Below are 20,588 nucleotides of genomic sequence, written 5' to 3' on the forward strand. Positions count from 1 at the left end.
GAGAGGAGAGCTCTATCTTTAGACTATCCCACTTCATTCAGACCAGCACACAAACAAACATGTCACACTAGAAGACAGCAGTCAGAGAACCTATAGGGCTGCCGAGATGCCCTTGATGCCAGGCAGAGTGCTGTAGTATGCACGCACACTAAAGGGCAACAGGTCAGAGTTTGAGATTGTATTGACCTAGTAAATGATGAGATAGACAAGACACAGACAGATTATACAAGTTATTTAATTATGGTACCATCATACCATGTAATGATTATACTGTTGGGAGGCAATTATTTAAATATACAAAATGTCTCCAAATCAATGTGAACTAGAAGTTAAATGTTCGTTCACATTCTCCCTGCATCAAAACAAATTGAGGAATAAATTAATCTAGTACTAGATTACTAGATCTAGAAGGATAGCAGAAAAAGTAGTGCCGTCTCTTTTCACTTCCGTGTTTACACTCGATCCTTTCCCTCCAGTTCTCTTCGAAGAAGACAAATACAAATCCCCCCCAACCCCCCCCCCCCCCCCCGTCACTCAATACCCGCCCCCGTACATGATTGGCTGATTCACCGATCTGGGCCAACCCCCCGGTGAATTCCGATAGGCTCTAGGCAGCCGCTTCTCACACCCCAAGCCCGTCATTGGACTACTGATACCCGTCAATCAAACCTGCTACCCGCCCGTACGCATAACAATGCTTCCGCCATAGAGTTCGGCAAAAAAAAGAGCCTGGAAAACTGCACCAACACAATAAAATTAAATAAACAATAAATTAGGGGGTAAAACACGCGCAGGTAATCATTAGACCAGAATCATTATTATAAATAAAATAACCCCAGGCCACATGAAATCGAATTAAAACTTTAAAGTGCTGGTCGATATACATAAAAAGCTTCCTTTCCGCCAACAACTCCATGGGAGAGAAAGACGCTAACGGTCAGCCGCACCGCAGTTACAACACATCACGTAACCATTAAAACACATCCACATCCCAAACTATCTGAAATACACCGCTATATTATAGTCATTACGAGAGCTGTTATTCAGAGAGTTATTCATTATACTACTATAATTATGTAAATGGTAATAATTATACTTTTTAGATGATAAGTCTAACGGCAGAAAATAAAATAAATGGGGAAAACAATACAACTATTTACTACCATTAACATCGATTAAGTTAAGTTTTGGAATGGTGTTGATAAAAAATACATCATCCGCATGTCCTTCCGACCGACACAGTCAGACAGGCAGCGTGGCAAAGACGTAGGAAAGACAACATCTGTAACACTTCCTGGTTTGGGTATAGAGCCGATCCCCAGCTGCAAAGAAAAACCGTTATCTTGTTAAAAGCACCGACGCGGGACGTGTCCGTTTCGCTGTGCAGACCACAATCCGTGCAGGATAGTAAGCGAAGCTGCAGCCTCGCGAGCCAAACTTAAACTTTTAGATGTTTTAAATTGGATTTGGAGGAAAGAAGCGACGCCATGCAGGGTTGCTAACCAAGGTGATCACTTCCTGATTGTTGCCCTCCCGTTACTTCACCAACTAAACTAACTTGGCGGACCGGCCCGAGGGGGGGCCACGGCGGACCCCCGTGGAAAATTCGGTTCCTCCCGAATCGAGGTGGCTAAAAGGTTTGGGTTACCTGCTCTGATGAGCAGATCGAGTTGGTTTGCGGGCCCCTCATGCAGTGAAGTCGCCATGTTTCTCCCCCTTGCTTGCTGCAGATTCACATTGGAGTGAATCGCATAGGCAAGCTACTAGTTCAGATCACTCCGCCGCTAAAGGAAAGCTCCTCAAAATCAAGCACAGCCACGCATAGATGATGTGCACGCACGCACACACACAGCGGCGGACAGATTATGCTTCCGCTGCCTGACAGTGCCACACACAGGAAATCCTCCGGTCTCTTGCGTAGAAAGGACGTCAACAAAAACACAGGAAGAGGACCGACTCGACAACCTTATAATATATTTATACTCCGTATTACATGATTTTAGTTGTAAACAAACAGTGATTTTTTTTGTCACAAACGTTTTTATTAAACAAAGTGAAAGTGTATTTCTTAAAAGTCTGTGCATTGCAAATAGGGATGGGAATTATCGATTAATACATTAATTGATAGTTTTGATAAGCTTATCGATCGATTAACCGGTTAGTTGATAAGCAGTTTTTTTGTAAAAAATAAATAAATAATAATAATCTTAATTTCCCTCAACGTCAAACATAAAAATCTACATTTTGCTGATATACAGAAATAATACAAAAGGCATATTATATTCCTTAATCAAATATTTATTTGACCAGGATCCGATACAGGGCAAAGCTCAATAACTTGTTTACAGCCAGGCTCTGCTCATAGAACATTTCATGGTAGGGGTTCAATGCCTTGCTCAAGGGCAGGCAATGTCATCTTTGTATGTGCGTTCCCCGGCCACGCATGCGCACAGCGTTACATTTGCAGAAATCCACCCAATGATAGAACCACAGGCTTTTCAATTATTTACGATTAATTATTAACTGTTAAGTTTAATTGACTAATTTATTAATGCTGATTAATCGATTAACATCCCTAATTGTGTATTTGGGTAATTGAAAGCATCATCTATAACCTATTTGTCAAATAAAGTAACAAAATATGGGAGGTAAAGGTAATTTAATTAAAAACAATAACGAATTATTTATAAATTCCATAATTGGGTCCAACTCAATTTATTTCTTAGTACCTTCACCTGTTGGAACCCTTGCAATATGTAATTGCAAGCTATGGTATACAGTATACACAATGTTTATACTGTATTTTACATTCATTTCTGGTAGTTAAATATTGTCAAATAATGTCTACAGAATTCTGAGTAGCACCTACGGGCTGCAATTCCAAACTGGCCCCCGTAAAAAATGAAGTCTGAGTGCCCCCACCCCCTTTCCCCCATACTGTACATGCCTTTTTCCCATTTTTACTTTCTTTATAGATTTCCTGTTTTTATAGAAGTTTTTATATGTCTCTAAATGCTCTGATGAATTTACAATGCTGGACCCTGTTGTAAACAAGTGTGAGTGCTTAATCATTGTGTGTCCAGACAGAGTAACAGTTTTTGTATTGACCTGTGCTTTCGTTTGAAATGTATTATGTACCTATTCTGTATACTGTGAAATTAAAAAATCAATCAATCAATCAATGACTGTCCAGTAAAAAGTAATATGCAAGAGTTTCCACAAGGTGGCAGTGTCTACCCTGTGGCACATGCTATTATGGATAAAACTGAATATTCACTGATCATTGTTAAAAACAACATCCACACACGGGTGCGGGTGCGTGCGCACACCAGTGGTGCACGCGCACATGCACGGCACTACACACACGGGTGCGGGTGCGTGCGCACACCAGTGGTGCACGCGCACGCATGCGCACACCACTCGTGCTCATTGACGTACGACACAGGTACACGGACATTGCTGGATGTAGAAGTGGTTGCACCACTTAAAAATAAACATTTAGACCTGAGGCCGATTCTAAAAAAAAAGGCTTCTAAACAGTTTTCTGAAAAAAATGTTGCAGGATCCCCAGAATTATCTGTATATGGCTGCGGACCCCCATCTGAAAATATGTTGTTCCAGGGACCCCCCCAGAAGCAAAGATTTTCCACGCTATGAGCTTGTAGATCTGCTATTTTTCAATATCTAAAGTACAACATAATGCTTAAGACACCAAAAGGGGTTCCCGTCCAGAATGGGTTAACTGCGTTTCAATTTACTGCATTCACTGGCACAGTCAGAAAAAGTCAACCAAGTCAAAGTGATATTGAATAGCCAGTTGTGTTTATAGCCAAAAACTAATTTAAAATCGGCTATGGAACAAAATATTCAAGTTGATTTATTTTACCATAAGGAAGACTAATGTGGAAAAATAATTATCAAAGTCAAAGTCGTACGATTTGTCTCACACGTTACCGCAGTGAAATTTGTTCTCCTCATTTGACTCCTGGAGCAGTGAGCCACAGCCAAGGAGCGCCCTGGGATTATTTGATTAGTTGATTTGACCCCCCAATCCAACCCATTGATGCTTCCCAAGCAGGGAGGCATTGGGTCCCATTTTTACAGTCTTTGGTATCAAACCTCGACCTCCCAGTTTCAGGGCGGACACTCTAACCACAAGGCCACTCACTGTCTGGTATATAGACGTACAGTAGCTGCCAGGGGAAAAGTAATCAATCATAACGGTGTTAAAACCTGCATAATTAATTCCAATAAAATATATATTGTATAAATTGACACGAAGGTAGACAGGAACACCCACAAACGTCACATCCGTTTTAGCCCGGTGGGAAGAAAATGGTCTTCCCCATAGTTATAATAGCGTACGATCCTTTGGATCACTTTCAGAGCGATTTGTTGGATGATAGAAATATTGACAGCCAAGAAAATCAGGACAACATCTGGAACACTCGCCCTCGGAAAGTTGACTTATTATTACGTATACGAGACCGACGACTTATTTTGTTTTATGCACGTTTCCCATTTACAACGTTAACGTCTACATACATGTTCAGATTTCAAATATAAAGTGCTCGCCCCAGAGCCACGGATGTTACAATCCTTCTCGGGTGGGTAAAAGTACCTGTATCTTCCGTATTGTTCAATAAAAAGCATTTTAATCTGATCGGTGGCCATTTTATCAGAGTTATAATGCACCAACCGATAGGGGCGCATAGTTGAAAGCGCATAGCCAAAAACTGATTAAACATTGCTTTTTTATTGAACAATATGGAAGATACCGGTACTTAACCCGCCAGAATTGTAACATCCATGGCCCTGGGGTGAGCACTTTATATTTGTAATCTGAACATTTGTGTAGGCGTAAGACACCGTAAGGACTGTAAATGGAGACAACGCGTAAAACACTTCAGTCCAGGCCAGGGATACCATGAGCTCACAGCGCGTTTTTGGTTTATGCTTGGGACCTGGGGTTCAAGTGGTTTATAGTCAAGAGTATCTCTCTTTATACTTTTTTGCATGCGTCAAGTTGCAAAAGCATAACCACCACTGAAATCGGACATGTATGCCTCTCAATCTCCCTCTCTCTCTCCATATTACAAAATATTGTATTACCGCGGCACAGTGTTTACTCGCCTGGTAGAGACACTCTATAGATATGATCAATTAAACTTAACGTAATATCAAAAACCAACAGCCATTAAGTCATCAATAATGTTTATAGAACACATTGTAGTGAATTCTAAGTAGTTTAGAGACAGTTTGGAACTTGGCACGGAGCCATCGTTTGGCAAAGTGCGGTCGAAACGAATGGTGTCGGTAGCCTACTCTGAAATCACTAAAACATGTTCTATAAACATCATTGATGAATTAATGGCTTTTAAAAATGTATATTATGATAAGTTTCAGTGATCATATCTATAGAAAAGTGTCTCTTACCATGCAAATATGTCAGGCCATTGTGTTGTGTTGGAACATGTCCATGCAGTCAAGGAAAACATTCCAATCGGCCTCTAGCTTGTTTCATTTTCTAAAGTAGCGTTCCTCACTTCCTTGTCGAGTGGCAACAAGGATCTGTGACTTTGTACTGGCAAGCCATGACTCCTACTTTTAAATTAGTAATATTTAAAGGATCTGCGTTTGAAAACCCAACACGCCACTGTTTATTCCGGTTGGGAGAACTCTGAACTTTACCCCGGCTCCACCCCCCAGCTATATGCCCCTGATGACAAAAGTCTGTGTGAATGTATCACATCTATATCCTACTATAAATGCGCCACGTCTCTGTGTGCGTGCGTACGTGTGTGCGCGTGTGTGTACGGTTGTAATGCACGTAACTCGAGAACCGTTTGACCCACCGACTTCAAATTCGACACACGTGTTCCAAATCCCCGCAGGGAGTGCAGTGCCCGGCCTCGAGTCGGTTGGACAGTTCTCCAGAACCACCACAAAAGGCTCTGGTCAGGCTCTGCCAGTGGGCCTAATCAGCCTAAATCCCCTCACCTGTGCTATACATTTTATGTATTCCAAATAAATATCCATAGATCAGCCCTGTTTCCGCCGGGGTAGCCGACTGATCTCGGCAGGATTTTAATTGATCTCGCTGCACGTGTACTCATCCAATAATGAACTCATCCAATAATTAATTGCTGTGACTTGGAGTCAGATATTGTCCTCTACTCCATTTGAATGTTCTGGTAGAAAACAGGTAGTGTTTTCTTCTGCCAGAACATTCTCTGCCAGTGACGAGGCTGGACCCAAAATTGACTGCTGGACTGAACATATGAAAACATTATTTGGGAACAGTCGATGTTTAGGAAGCACGAACGTATGGGGCCCCACAATTGACAGGTGCGTTGCGATTGGTGTGGGGGAAATAATTACAACTGTCAATTGTGTGCCCCATACGTATGTGCTTCCCAAAGGATGTTTTCAATAGTTCAGTGCAGCAATCATTTCAGGCCCCATCAGGGGCACAGAATGCTGTCCGAGTCATGGGTGTGGCTCATGGAAATGTGGAGATATTGGACTAAACACAGAATGGATATGAAACTAGAGCACAATATCTGATTCCAAGACACAGCAATACATTTTTGGGTGAGTACACACACAGCACTTCAAGTATAAACGCCGCCAAGATCAGTCTGCTACCCGGCTGTAATATCACAGCCATTCTAGGGCTACTTCCTCTGCTGATTTGGACAGAGAATCGTCCATAAATTATACTACTATTGTGCTAAAGTGTTCTGATTAATAATTGTGTTCTTGGGGGCAGCTGTGGCCTAAAAGTTAGAGGAGATTGTTTGTGACTGAAAGGTTCCTGGTTTGATCCCCTGGACAGGCAGGAAAAATCTGCGTCATTCGAAACTATGCGGCTTGTTCAAGGACACGCACTTTGAGTAGCAATTGGGGCAAACGCTCTCGCCAGAACAGCCTATTGGGTCGCAACTCGAACAGCCCTGAATCGGCTCAATCGAACTTCGCAACATTCGACACGACAACTCACTCGCTCGGTGGTGTCTCAAGTTCGCTTGAGACGGTGGGCCTCTGTTGCTGTCAAAAACTATATTTTATCAACCCCAAAAAAGTTTGCAGTTGTTGTAGGCAAGATGTACTTCCGCGTTGACCACAGAAGCGGAGTGTGGTTAACTGGTTATAAGCACAAGCCGTATAGAGTTTAGAATGTTGCAAAAAAATCTGGGTAGCAAATGGTCACAACTTACGTCCCCCACCCACACTGCTTAAGAACCCTTGAGCAAGGCACTGAACCCCTGATTGCTCCAGTGGAACTGCTCAGTGGCCAACAATACAAGACTGTGGTTGTACTGGCCAGTTCCCAGGTTTTAATGTACTAGTCCTTACCCGTTCTGATGAACAGCAAATCATGTTCAGTGTGCGATGTAATAGATCACATTACTGATAGGGGGAAATTGTTTACAGATGGTCTTGGGAAGTTGGGTTGGGCACAAAAGTATAGGCTAATTAAATATCTGTAGTACAATCATAAGTACACCATTGATGTGTGATGTAAATATGGTGGTGATATTCTGCCTATAAATGGAAGTTATTGAATATTTTCAAGTTCGGTGTTGCACTTTGTAGACGGTCCCTAACCGCTCACCGTCTGCTGCCCATGGAGATATAAGCTATTAAACGGTGAACGCGGAGGTTGGCTTTTTGGGCTTCAAAGCAAGTTGTAGTTTGTTCTTTATATAATCAGGATAAGAATTTGATGTTTTGTGTGATTTAGGAACGTGTCGTTGTCATTGCATCTGTCTGTATGTATTTTGTGTTGTTCCAACGGCACGGGATCTGTCTTCCCCAAACGTCTCCATTTGGCCACCCCGAGACCCCGACAGATAAGCATTCCGTTGTGATCGTGCTGTTCAGTGTGTCACGCAGCCACACTGGGTGCGCGCTGGGCTGTGACCTGTCGTTGTCGTGCGTTGGAAACTGTGTCCCAGTATTAATCTGCGTCCGTCCCAACATGCATTTCACTGGTGACACTGGTGACACGTGATTTGCGGGGAGATGAGTTGTTCAGTACCCCCCTTGTGGCCGCGGTGTACTGTAAATATGACATGAATATGAATGCAAAGTAGTGGTTGAGGTGTGGACAGGCTAGCTGTTGGTGTTGTGCATGGTGAGATGTGTGCAAACGGTGTGGTTTAGTAGGAGAAGACGGCCAAAGGATGCAACACACACACACACACAGTGCCAAATTGTATAGAGCACTCTTTGTTGTGTTGCGGCGGTAGCTAGAGGAAGCATGCCAGTGGGGTAACAGTGAGAGCGGTGGCCTGTGATGCAGGTGTCGCTAAGGGGCGGAGGTGTGTGAGGGTGCGAGGTTAATTCACAAATAAATTCATTATTAATCATTAATGTGTCAAATCGAAAAAGACCTCCATATTCATATGGTCAATGCCTGTGTGAAAAGTGGGAGTGATTGGTGCAGGCAATGAGGAGATACGGCGGTGTTTCTGACAGACAGACATTGTTAGAATTATAGTATGATGATGATGATGATGATGATGATTATAGTATGATGTGTCTGACTGTCTGCGTGATGCCGGGCAATGCTGAAAAAGAGGTCTCAGATCTCAGCATACCTAGATTTTGAAATAAACAAACAATAGGCGGCGGTGGCTCAGAGGTAGAGTGGCCGGATGGTAACCGCAAGGTTGCCAGTTCGAACCCAGGCTCCCCCACAGTTAGTGTCGAAGTGTCCTTGAGCAAGACACTATATAAATGCACCATTTACCAGTTATAGCCATATGTTATGTTAGTAATAATATTTATTTATATTTATATTTATAAAATAAATAAAAGAACACATTCCCTCTTACCTGCCTCTGTCTCCACCTCCTGTTCGTCGCCCACATCCTGAACGAGGTACGTCTCGTCGTCGAACACCAACACCTGGGCAGAGAAGCTGCTGCCGGGCACCTCCTCCACCACCACCGCTGTGTACTCTTCTTCTTCCACCTCCTCTCCGTCCGGCTGCAAGTCCTCGTAGGCATCCTCCTCAGCCTCACACTCCCCCTCCGCCTCCCCCTCTAGCTCCAAGTCCACGTCACACTCTACCTCCTGCCGGTGGGGAGGAGGGCCATGTGCGAAGAGACGCCGGCGGAAATGAATGTTGGGGAAAGAAGGTAAAAAGGGGTGGGAGATGAAGGGGAAAGGGCATTATTTAGGGCATAAGTACAGTTTAAAGCGCCTTTCAGACAGGCATTGATTAACGCAGACGTTGTCGCCTGGATCAACGACAGGTCTGCTCCAGGTCTGCTCATGAAGGGAGCGACAACGGAAGTGTAAAAACAATCTCAACAGAATCCAGGTCTAACCAGTCGTATGGATGAAACGAGCACGCGCGTGACAATTTCACAGGACCGCGCTCACATAAATATGCTTGTGTAGTCGCCCCTCCTCCTTCTCCGCGCACACAGAAAAGAAACGCATATCTCATTGAAAATTAATTACTAGGCGTGTTAATCGCTGTGCGTTTGAAAGGACCGTTTTGTTTAGGGTTCCCACACATTTTTACCAATGAATTTCCAAAACCTTTCCAGAAGATTAAACCCAATTTCCAGGCTTGTATAACAATCATTCAGTGCAATAATGCGTCTCTTACTTCTACGTCCAAAGACAGGCAGTGTAGCAACAATAAAGCATAGAATATAGAATGATATAATTAAATTCCAAATGCTGCTACACGGCCTATCCTAAGGCACGTTGTGAGCTTGAAGATCTGAATAAATTCCAAACCTTTTCCCGGACTAAAAATGTTTTTTTTCCTAATTTCAAAATATTTCCAGGAATTTCATAACGGTGGGCTGTATGTGTCTGTCTGTGTGTGTGTGTGTGTGTGTGTGTGTGTGTGTGTGTGTGTGTGTGTGTGTGTGTGTGTGTGTGTGTGTGTGTGTGTGTGTGTGTCTCTCTCACCTGGCCTGGGTCCTCCTCAGCGGTGACATATTCCACCACTGAGCCCCCGCTGTCAACCAGAACCACCGACGTCATGACTCATGCTCCTCTGGGAGCCTATAGGCCTCGACACAGCCACTCTGCCTCTGGGAGCCTATAGGCCTCGACACAGCCACTCTGCCTCTGGGAGCCTATAGGCCTCGACACAGCCACTCTGCCTCTGGGAGCCTATAGGCCACTCTGCCGCGGAGGGGAGGGTGGTTCCACCTCCTCAGTAAGTAGTGGACCCTAGAGAAAGGACGGGAGTAGGGATAGGCAACTGTGTCTTAGCGATCGGAAAAACTTGATCACACACACACACACCCCCTCTCTCTGCACGCACACACACACACACACACACACACACACACACACGCACAGTCGCACACACCCCACCATATCTTCACTCCATAACTTGGCCTGCAGGAAGTGACTGCCAAGACAGGAAGCTGGAGCTCCAACAGGAAGCCAACTCTAGCCAGACAACTATTCCACAATCTCCGAATGCTATATAGAGTCTGGACCTATAGCCCCCATGAGCTGAGTAACAGAATGCTATATAGAGTCTGGACCTATAGCCCCATGAGCTGAGTAACAGAATGCTATATAGAGTCTGGACCTATAGCCCCCATGAGCTGAGTAACAGAATGCTATATAGAGTCTGGACCTACAGCCCCCATGAGCTGAGTAACAGAATGCTATATAGAGTCTGGACCTACAGCCCCCATGAGCTGAGTAACAGAATGCTATATAGAGTCTGGACCTATAGCCCCCATGAGCTGAGTAACAGAATGCTGTATAGAGTCTGGACCTATAGCCCCCATGAGCTGAGTAACAGAATGCTATATAGAGTCTGGACCTATAGCCCCCATGAGCTGAGTAACAGAATGCTATATAGAGTCTGGACCTATAGCCCCATGAGCTGAGTAACAGAATGCTGTATAGAGTCTGGACCTATAGCCCCATGAGCTGAGTAACAGAATGCTATATAGAGTCTGGACCTATAGCCCCATGAGCTGAGTAACAGAATGCTATATAGAGTCTGGACCTATAGCCCCCATGAGCTGAGTAACAGAATGCTATATAGAGTCTGGAACTATAGCCCCCATGAGCTGAGTAACAGAATGCTATATAGAGTCTGGACCTATAGCCCCCATGAGCTGAGTAACGGAAGCTGCCATTTCCATTCACGAAAATATATATTTTTATTTCCTTTTCTGCTAAGCAACAAGCTATATATGCTTAGATGTTTTCTATTTATGTTAGGATAAATGTGCGCGACTGTAAAGACGAAACGGAAGTGGCGAGGAGGCTCCACTTCTGCTTTATAGTTTACTCATGACAGCTCTTCCGTTGGCCCAGACTGTATGATGAAGCGTTTGGAAATTGTGGAGGCAACGCGAGATTCTAGAGCAAGAGACGAAACTCCCATTAAGTCCCATAGTAACTACCAGCGCCTCCGCCATTTTGGAGTGATGACGTATAACTTCCAGTTGCTTTAAAGGAGAATTCCATACTAGAAGGCTTTCTTACCTTTATTTGTAGTCCAAACCAAAGAGGTTCAGGTGTTATTTTGTGCAAAAGCGCATTATTGGCTATTTCCCCTACTATAAGCCCTCAATGAATTGCATTGAATTGAATGGGTCTATGGGGTGTTATGTTAATTCGCTTATTTCCATCGCTCAAATGTATATATCCTCTCTTCAAAATGTAAATAGTATCCCAAGTGGCAAACTTTAGTGACTTTACTACTTATTTTGATGGAAATAAGCAAAATAACACAAAAACCCAACCCCCATTAAGGGCTTATATTAGGGGGAATAGCCAATAATGCACTTTTGCACAATATAACACCTAGACCTCTTTGTTGGGGACGTAACAACTACAAATAAAGGTAAGAAAGGCTTCTAGCATGGAATTCTCCTTTTAAAAAAACATTAAAAAGTATTTATGAAAAATCATGAAAATGTGGTGAAAATCTTTGAATATATATTCTTTCAGGGCCAACATTTTTTACTAAAATCTTTGCTTCTGGGGGGGGGGGGGGTGTCCCTGGAACAAAATATTATCAGATGGGGACCTTCGGCCAATTACATATTTTTGGGGTCCATGAAATAGTTTGAGAAGCCTATTTTTCTCAGGTCTAAATGGGTTAAATGCAACCATTCCTTCATACACCTTCAGTTCCCTCTTTGGTACTGTGTGTGTGTGTGTGTGTGTGTGTGTGTGTGTGTGTGTGTGTGTGTGTGTGTGTGTGTGTGTGTGTGTGTGTGTGTGTGTGTGTGTGTGTGTGTGTGTGTGTGTGTGTGTGTGAACGAGCACCGTAGGTTGATTATGTTGTCATACCTAATACTATTCTAATTTCTAACCCTTTAATCAGTTTACTCATCATGTTCCTTTATTTATTTTTGTATCAACGTTTAGATAGTGTGAGTAATTGAGTATATATTAGAGCTGGGCAATTAACCAAAAATATATCAAAAGAGATTTAGAACCAATAACCAACTTAATCTTGCGTGTAGGTTAAACAAATAGCAGAGTAGCTTTATATTCAAATAAAACAATTTGTCTGAATAATAACTTAACCCTGAACAAACAAACAGGCAGGCAGGCAGCAACGCACGCAGAAATGGGTCATTTAACTTTTGTTACTTGAAAACCAGACTTGCGAGTTGTACGTACAAACTGGTATTACAGGACCTGTCTAGAACACTGCATGCGTGTAGCTGCCAAGTTAACAGAGCATTTTCAGTTTCATTTTACATGCAACTCTCAAGCAACGTTTACAGTTACTCCATTTTACAGATTCCAAGTGGAAGAAACGTAAGAGGCCAAGAACCATCAGTGCACTCAAACGTGAATCTCGTTTTCCTCCACAAGAATTGAGATCACTTTGTCCATGAAAATATGTATTGTCTTTAGTCTGTCGTTGCTAACATTACTACATTCAAAATGTGGCAACTGGAGCCTGGAGCCAACTACTGTGGCTTTAAACAGACAACATCAAAGTGCTTGACTTAAACCTCTCTTAAAGTCTCTCTCTTGTAGCAAAAAAACATAAGAGTAACTAAAATAAATTGGTCAGCCAACTTGTGCTGTACGATTCCTGCTCAAATGTTAGGAATTGAGATTGCGTAGGTGTCTGAATCTGGATCGCGATCTTTTTTCGATTAATTGTGCAGCACTAGTTGACGCTTATCAATAATGGACGCACTGAAGCAGCCTGTAACACGAACCTCATCTTACCAGGGTCAAAAGGGATGGGGCCACACAACTCCACCAACACAGCCATGATGACTCCAGTCAGTGAATGAGTCAGAGTCTCATGACCGGTCAGAATACTGCAGATTCATTCTGACAGGACAGCTTTCCTTCCTTCCTTCCTTCCTTCCATGGAATCCCAATGGAGACATTCCCAACGCAAGACTATAGCCTCCCAAACCCCACTCTTCCATAAATCAAGAGCCTGTGACAGTCACAAAGTAGACTTCCATCATCCATTTAGAAATTCACAATAGTGATGATGGTCGATGGAGGAGGCGGAGAGTGAAAGAATGACGGAAATGCAGAGTCTGGCTGTTCGACAGACGGAGAATGCTTCCGAGTCGAGGCTTGTCCCTCTCTCTCTCATCCCGTCTATCTGGCATGTCAGTCTCCTCCGTGTCATCCATCTTCACACCTCTGTCTGTCTGTATGCTACTGTACTGTCTCTGTACTGTATCCTACTGTACTGTACTGTCTCTGTACTGTATGCTACTGTATGACTCTGTCTGTTCCATGTGGTCGTGGAAGCAAGGAATCTCTCAGAGCGACTCAGCACTTCACAGTCAGAGCCCTGCCCCCAGATCACATGACCCGGGTATCTCACACACACACACACACACACACACACACACACACACACACACATCACATGATTCTTCAACAGCAGAGCTTTTGTTCCAAGTGACCATGGCTGTTGCTAACGATACAACACCCTGCCTTGTGCCCGTCCCTTAACACACACACAGTTACACACACACACACACACACACACACACACACACACACACACACATGCAAACACGTGTGCACACATGCACGCACGCACACAGGTGGTGACATGATGGCAATTAGCATTTCAGGTTCTACAGTAGATGTCTATCTAATCAACACAAATTATTTCTTACCATCAAATACTGCCTCATTCAAAACCAAACACAGGGGACCATGGTGATTAAAATAGGAATTCTGTGCTATACAAAGTGAGACATTATTAATCCCCATCTCAATTACAGTGTCCTGGCCTCTGCTTCTACTTCCACTCCACACACACACACATAACAACCGCCCTACTGTTTGACAAGTAAACCTAACACTCCCTCCGTGTCTTTATCAACACTCTCCAACCTCCCCTGTCCCCCTTCCATCCCGTCGCCATGGTAACACATCCCTCGTGTTCTGTGCCTGCCCTACAGGCCTCTCTCTCTCTCTCTCTCTCTCTCTCTCTCTCTCTCTCAACACAAAAACATTGAAGCAAGGCTGCAGCTGTAGAGCAGCTAACCTCCAGTGAAACACTGGAGGTTATTCTATTAACAAGAATGTTACTGTATGTAAAGCATACGAACATAACATTACGGTAACTATGAATTATACTAACACATGAACATCACTTACGTTACAATACTGTAATCTACTTTACAATACAGATAGATAGATAGATAGATAGATAGATAGATAGATAGATAGATAGATAGATAGATAGATAGATAGATAGATAGATAGATAGATAGATAGATAGATAGAGATATATTTTGTAATTTGTATCCCACGATTTGTGTAAGCCTTTCTTTCACCCAGTGTCAATTGTCTAACATTGGCTGGTCTGTTAAGCACAGTAATATCATGGTCAGTAATATCATGGTCAGGTGCCAAGTGCTGCTGGAAAAGGAAATCAGTATTTCCATAAAGCTTGTCAACATACGGAAGCACACAGTGCTGTCAAATATCCTAATAGATGGTTGTGTTGACTCTGGAATTGATAAAACACAGTGATGATTTGAGACCATGAGTTATGTGCATGGTGTTGGTCCACTGACAGTGAAAACTTCACACTGGAGTCAACATAGCGATCTACCAGGATATTTTAGAGCACTTTGTGCAACGAATCATTTGGATGTACAGTACCGTACCGTTATGTTGGCAAGCTTTATGGAGATGCTAATTTTCCTTTCCAGCTTGATTTGGCACCTTCCCACAGTGCCAAAACTACTAGTACTTGGTGTACTGACCATGGTATTACTGTGCTTAACTGACCAGCCAACTGGCATGACCTGAACCCCACAGAGAATCTGTATTATCAAGAGGAAGGTGTGAGACACAAGATTCAACAATAGTACAAATGATTTAAAAGCTGCTATCAAAGTAGCCTTACTAGCCTAAAAGTCAAAAGTAGCCTACAATTTACAAAAGAGTAGGATAACAGTGGCTGATGGATTCATGAACTAATTCCATTACAGAAGTGACGTTTGCAAGGTAAATGCACAATTATGATGACAACACAAAAATAATACATACATTTTGATATACAGTCAACATTGTATGAGCTGTTGCCACAGTGCCAAAAACATTTACTAGGCCTACATTACTGTAACGTTTATTAACACTAAATATGACTTGTTTTTTCTCACCAGATGATCATACACATGTATTGAGTTGTGCTTGAAATGTACTATAATTCTGCAAACTGTTAATAAATACTTCAATGATATCAATGAAACTCAACTACTTGAGTTGATGCTGTGTTACTTGAGAGAAGATGTTGGTGTGTGTGTGTGTGTGTGTGTGTGTGTGTGTGTGTGTGTGTGTGTGCGTGTGTGTGTGTGTCATGCAGTAGTAACCTCTTCGTGTTGATGTTGTCCCCCGTCAGTCAGTCAGTGAAGCTAGCGGCTAGCTGCTAATTGAACGCTAGCTGCTTTTGCTCTTCTTTCTTCATCATTACGATGTATATTTATCCCCGAAATGACGGAAGGTGTGTGAATTAAGGCGCACACGTTGCCTGCCTTGTCTGCTATTAACGAAGGGATCTTAAACTCGTGGTGAATGCTGTAAATAAAGTGATAATAAAGGGTGGTGGTCCTCCAACTGATATCCAGGTCAAACTGAACACTTTACTGTTGCTGCTGCTGTTTGTTCTGCGAATGACACTCGTGACGTCACGTCGTACAATACAATACTGACTCCACCACCGTTGACCGTACTAGGGCAGTGGTTGTCAACCAGGGGTCCGCGGACCACCAGGGGTCCGACTCCGGGGACCACCAAATTATTGTTAAACATTCTGGCATTACTTAATTTACACAATAATCTACACAATAAGTGAATGTAGAAGAATTGTAATTTTGATCAACGTTTGCCTGTTGTCTCTCACTATATATGGTACCAACCAGTCTGAGAGAGGCTAAATGTCATCAAATGGTGGTCCGTGGCTCAATGTAAATGCTGAATAAATGATGGTCCTTGATATGAAAAGGGTTGAAAACCAGTAATACTTAAATAATACAAGTTATCCCCCCCCCCCCCCCCCTTTCCCTCTCTCTCTCTCCAACGATGAGGACAATCATGGGACCCAATGAAAATTAAGTATTTGTCTCCACCTAATGGACAATAAACTGATATTCCACAAAACTGTTGGGCTAGATTGGTACTAGGCCTATTAAACTTGAGCACAACAATCATTACATGGATAAAGCAACTAACAATTATTCAAATACGTCTTTAATATCTGACAATAGTACAATGATTGACATAATTTGATGAACAAGGACTCATATTTAAGATCAAACACTAGGCAGCATCTATCAAAATATATAGGCCTATGCATAGTCTGAATTGTATTATTGTGTAATTTATACATTATAAAGAAATAGTTGCAAGTTTGGACTCGTTTCTTTGTATAACTTGCAAAATACAGACAGTTTGCAGTTATACTATTTTTCACACAACATAAATTGATTCAAATACGTACATAAGTTATTCTGTGTATATACTGTACGTGTCCTGTATACTCCCCTCAGGGTGCTGAACTGAACAAATAGTGTAACAATATTTGATACAATTTTATGATTAATGAATGATGAAAAACAATGAAATCCAGCTTGCGATTTCACATTAGACCAAGAAAAGGTAACCACTTACTATCAAGTAACTTGCATTGAACTGGTCAAGAATGACTTACTTGACTCCCCTTTGCCTCCTTGGGAGCATACAGTACAGTAGGGCGTCTCTCTGGCCATGAATAACAGAGAAAGTGGCATGTACATTCATGAATGCATTTCATTTGAAGCTGGAGGTACTATATCAAACTGTAGAAACAGAGAGCCTTGAAGTTGTTATGATATGCATATTGGATGGACAAAGTAAGGAATAGGAACATTATTATTTGTATTACTGATTCTTCTTTGAATTGTTCATTCGGACTTGATTGATGGAAATCAAAGTTCCAGAAGGCACATCTGTCCGTCATCATTTCACGACTGGGCTGTCACCATCACCATAGTCTCTGTGGTTGAAGCAAACAAATACAAGTCTTGTTTGACATACTGTACATGTAACATAGTATTACATACAGATTTAGGGGGTAATATTGACTTATCATATAAGTAGAATGGACAAGAATGTATGAAGCCTTTCACTCTTAAACTCTATTCAGTCAATTACAGCCAGAAGCCGAAAGTTTTGATTTTAATTTAATATTAAAATATAGACTTTTCACGTGTAACATGGAGCTAGTGATGACAATTAACTACAGTGTAATGACTCAGCTTAAATCTTTACCGTCTCAACTGTATGGCTGAGCAGCAGGTTGTTACTGACCAGAGACACATCTTTGACAGTATGTACACTTGACTGTGTACATACTGTAAGGCAGAATGATGTAGTCAGGGCCAAATATGGTCAAGCATGGAAGATGAAAACAGCTCAGTGGCCTTGTGGTTTGAGTGTCCGCCCTGAGACTGGGAGGTTGGGGTTTGATCAGAAGACTCTGATCTGGATAGTAAATCCATGCGACATACTAGCGTCATGTCCAGGGGGTGTACTTGTACATCAAGCTGCCTCACGCTACAGAAACAGGAGATAGGCTCCTGAGCTATGGGCCTCATGGCTCGGCATGGCTTACTTATACTTACTTATAATGGAACATGAAGAAACCATTTAGAATCTGTGCATTGATGTCTCTCTGAAGTATGTAATAAGCATCTAAACAGTAGAATACACCCAACTTGGGTCAAGTTGGGTGATCCAAGTCACACAGTGCTCCACTATGGTCTTACTTTGTTCTTCCACAGGGGACACATCTGCTAAACCGGCTCCCTCCCTGGCCATTTGGACCTCTCCTTGCACTGCCTCTGCCAAGGCAGCAGGTGGTGGTAGTGCTACTTCCTCTTCTGCTTGGCCTTCCAGCACTACTGATTCAGCATCAGGGCCACTCTCAGTTTCGGCAGCATCCTCCTCAGTGGAAGCAGCCGGCTCTTCCATGGTAGAACCCCCAGCACTAGTACAAGCAACCTTCTCAGCTGGTGCAGTGCCATCCTCGACGGCTGGAACCTCAGCTTCAGGTTCTACTCCTTCCTCTGCTGCAGACTCTCCTTCTGTATTCACGGCTTTGTAAGCTAGAACCTCCTCCACATTCTCTGTGCTGTCCTCTTCCTTTGTGAGGCCAGCAGCATCAACAACAGGTGCCGTCTCCTCTTCAGTTGCATCTGCTGAAGCTGATGAAGCTGCAGCGTCTTTGTTTACTGCTCGAGATTCATCCTTGGCCTCTAGAGTTTCTGCAAAACCTTCTAAAATCGATTCGGAGGCTTCAGTGTCGGTCCCATCTTCTTCCATTTGCTGGATAGCATTCACAACAGATGCTGCAGCAGTCTCAACTGTAGAGCCAGCCAAGTTATTCACAGCTGAGATTAGATCTGGAAGGGACTCTAAGGAAAAACAAAAAAAGGAGGCAGTTAATGTTGATCTCTTGTGCCTCATGTCAAGCAAATACTGCCATGCCCAATTGCCCATTGGTATATTATTATTCTCCATTTCCAAGCTGTTTTGCTCTCTAGCAGAAGGCCATGCATTCTGATAGCTTAATCTATCACGTGTAGCAAAAAATACAGCAGGTTAATAAAGCATGCACCTGTTAGTGTTGTTACAAGTTATACAACATAATAGTACTGCAAGGTATATTGTATTATTAAAAATATTAGTCTTTGTGAAGTGCTGTGCCATTTTGAATTGACCATTCCACTTACCTTGAGTTTACCTTCGCCTCTACCACAATCTCATAATAGTAATTTTGTATTGAATCGGAATCGGGAAGAGTTAGTTCATGATCCCTGACCCTGAGTACTTGAACAAAGAGTTAGTTAATGATCCCTGACCCCGAGTACTTGAACAAAGAGTTAGTTCATGATCCCTGACCCAGAGTACTTGAACAAAGTCTGATCATAAAGCGCAGAATGTTCTGGGCATATAATCCCAGATTACTTTGATAACATTAACAGGATTCTTCTACCGGAGGAGTATTACAAGAAGACTATAGTCTCTCACGACAGACTGTTGACTCACGTCAAATTCAAGGAAAAGAGGCCGCTGTTTTTCCTGTATGTTTTGACGATGGGTTCTCAGATTGCAAGAAAACAGACAGGAGAGAGCAGGGTGCAAATGAACATTGTTGGTAGCCATTCTGCGACCTCCTGCACCCCAACCTGCTGCTGAGCCACCAGACAAACCGTCTGACTCAGAACTGTCTGCAAATTTAGTATTTCTTTTTATCCTACCTTTAATGTGAATTTTGTGTTTTATTCATTAACATTGAACATCATGTACTATGATTTTATAATCTGTATTGTGATGTTTTTGCATCACAAGAATAGACTACACTGTAGTGCATGCATGGTCAGGACCTGGACTAATTGGTGACGTCTCGATTGTGGCCGGATCAAGTCAAACCAACTATAGTCAGATCTGTCCCAGAATATCACCCGATTTCAACAAACATAAATTCCGCCCACTAAGATGGACACGCCTGGATGAATCCAATCGAGGCCAGATCAACTCAAAGTTGTATCATAACTAGTCAGATCTAGTCCATAATATGTTATATTTCAACTGGTGAAGACGTCCTGGAAATGACATAAAGATCATCTCCATATATTACATTAAAACAATGGAAAATCACAGCCCCCTCACAGGATGTTTTCTAGTGTGAGGCGGGCTTATCCCTTTAACTTTCTTTACAACTTGTTCAACAGGTCATACAATCTTGTAAGTTGTTATACCTGGTTAATGCCTGCAGCTGCCTTCTGTTTAACTAAATCAAATAAAATAAAAATACAGACCAAAACACAACCCTAACAATATAAGTGAAATCTCATTTGTTCTTTGAGAGTTAAAATGGCCAATAGGCACACGTGCAAATCAAGGCCAACATGTTAAATTCTAAATGTAGCATATCTCAACCTTTTTAACCAAGCAACACTAGGCATTCCTAGCCACGACGAGACATACCGTACATAAAAACTCAATACTTGCTGCTCATCTAACTCTAGTAAGTCCATCTGGGTCCAGCTAGGGAGCATCTAAACTATATATATGAAATACGT

General features: G+C 42.6%; 1 protein-coding gene across 10 annotated transcripts in view; it reads right to left on the reverse strand.

Annotated features, from left to right (window-relative positions):
* LOC308313347 (ETS-related transcription factor Elf-2-like) overlaps positions 1–16,118 on the reverse strand; it is a 31,070-nt gene extending 14,952 nt beyond the window's left edge. For 5 of the 10 annotated variants that reach the window (XM_080760442.1, XM_080760444.1, XM_080760441.1 and 2 more), the window contains exons 1-3: positions 15,837–16,118; positions 9,940–10,206; positions 8,844–9,084 (exon numbers count right to left, since the gene is read on the reverse strand). In XM_080760442.1, coding sequence (XP_080616568.1) covers positions 8,844–9,084; positions 9,940–10,014 — 316 coding nt within the window. In that variant the 5' untranslated portion in view covers positions 10,015–10,206; positions 15,837–16,118. Of the gene's footprint in view, positions 1–1,648; positions 1,773–8,843; positions 9,085–9,939; positions 10,207–13,203; positions 13,736–15,836 lie in introns of those variants that run through there. The other 5 variants (XM_080760446.1, XM_080760447.1, XM_080760439.1 and 2 more) reach the window with 2 other exon arrangements.
* Positions 16,119–20,588: the final 4,470 nt, after the last annotated feature.

The sequence above is a fragment of the Protomyctophum bolini genome (assembly GCF_963924005.1).
Source record: "Protomyctophum bolini genome assembly, chromosome: 3".
NCBI lineage: Eukaryota > Metazoa > Chordata > Actinopteri > Myctophiformes > Myctophidae > Protomyctophum > Protomyctophum bolini.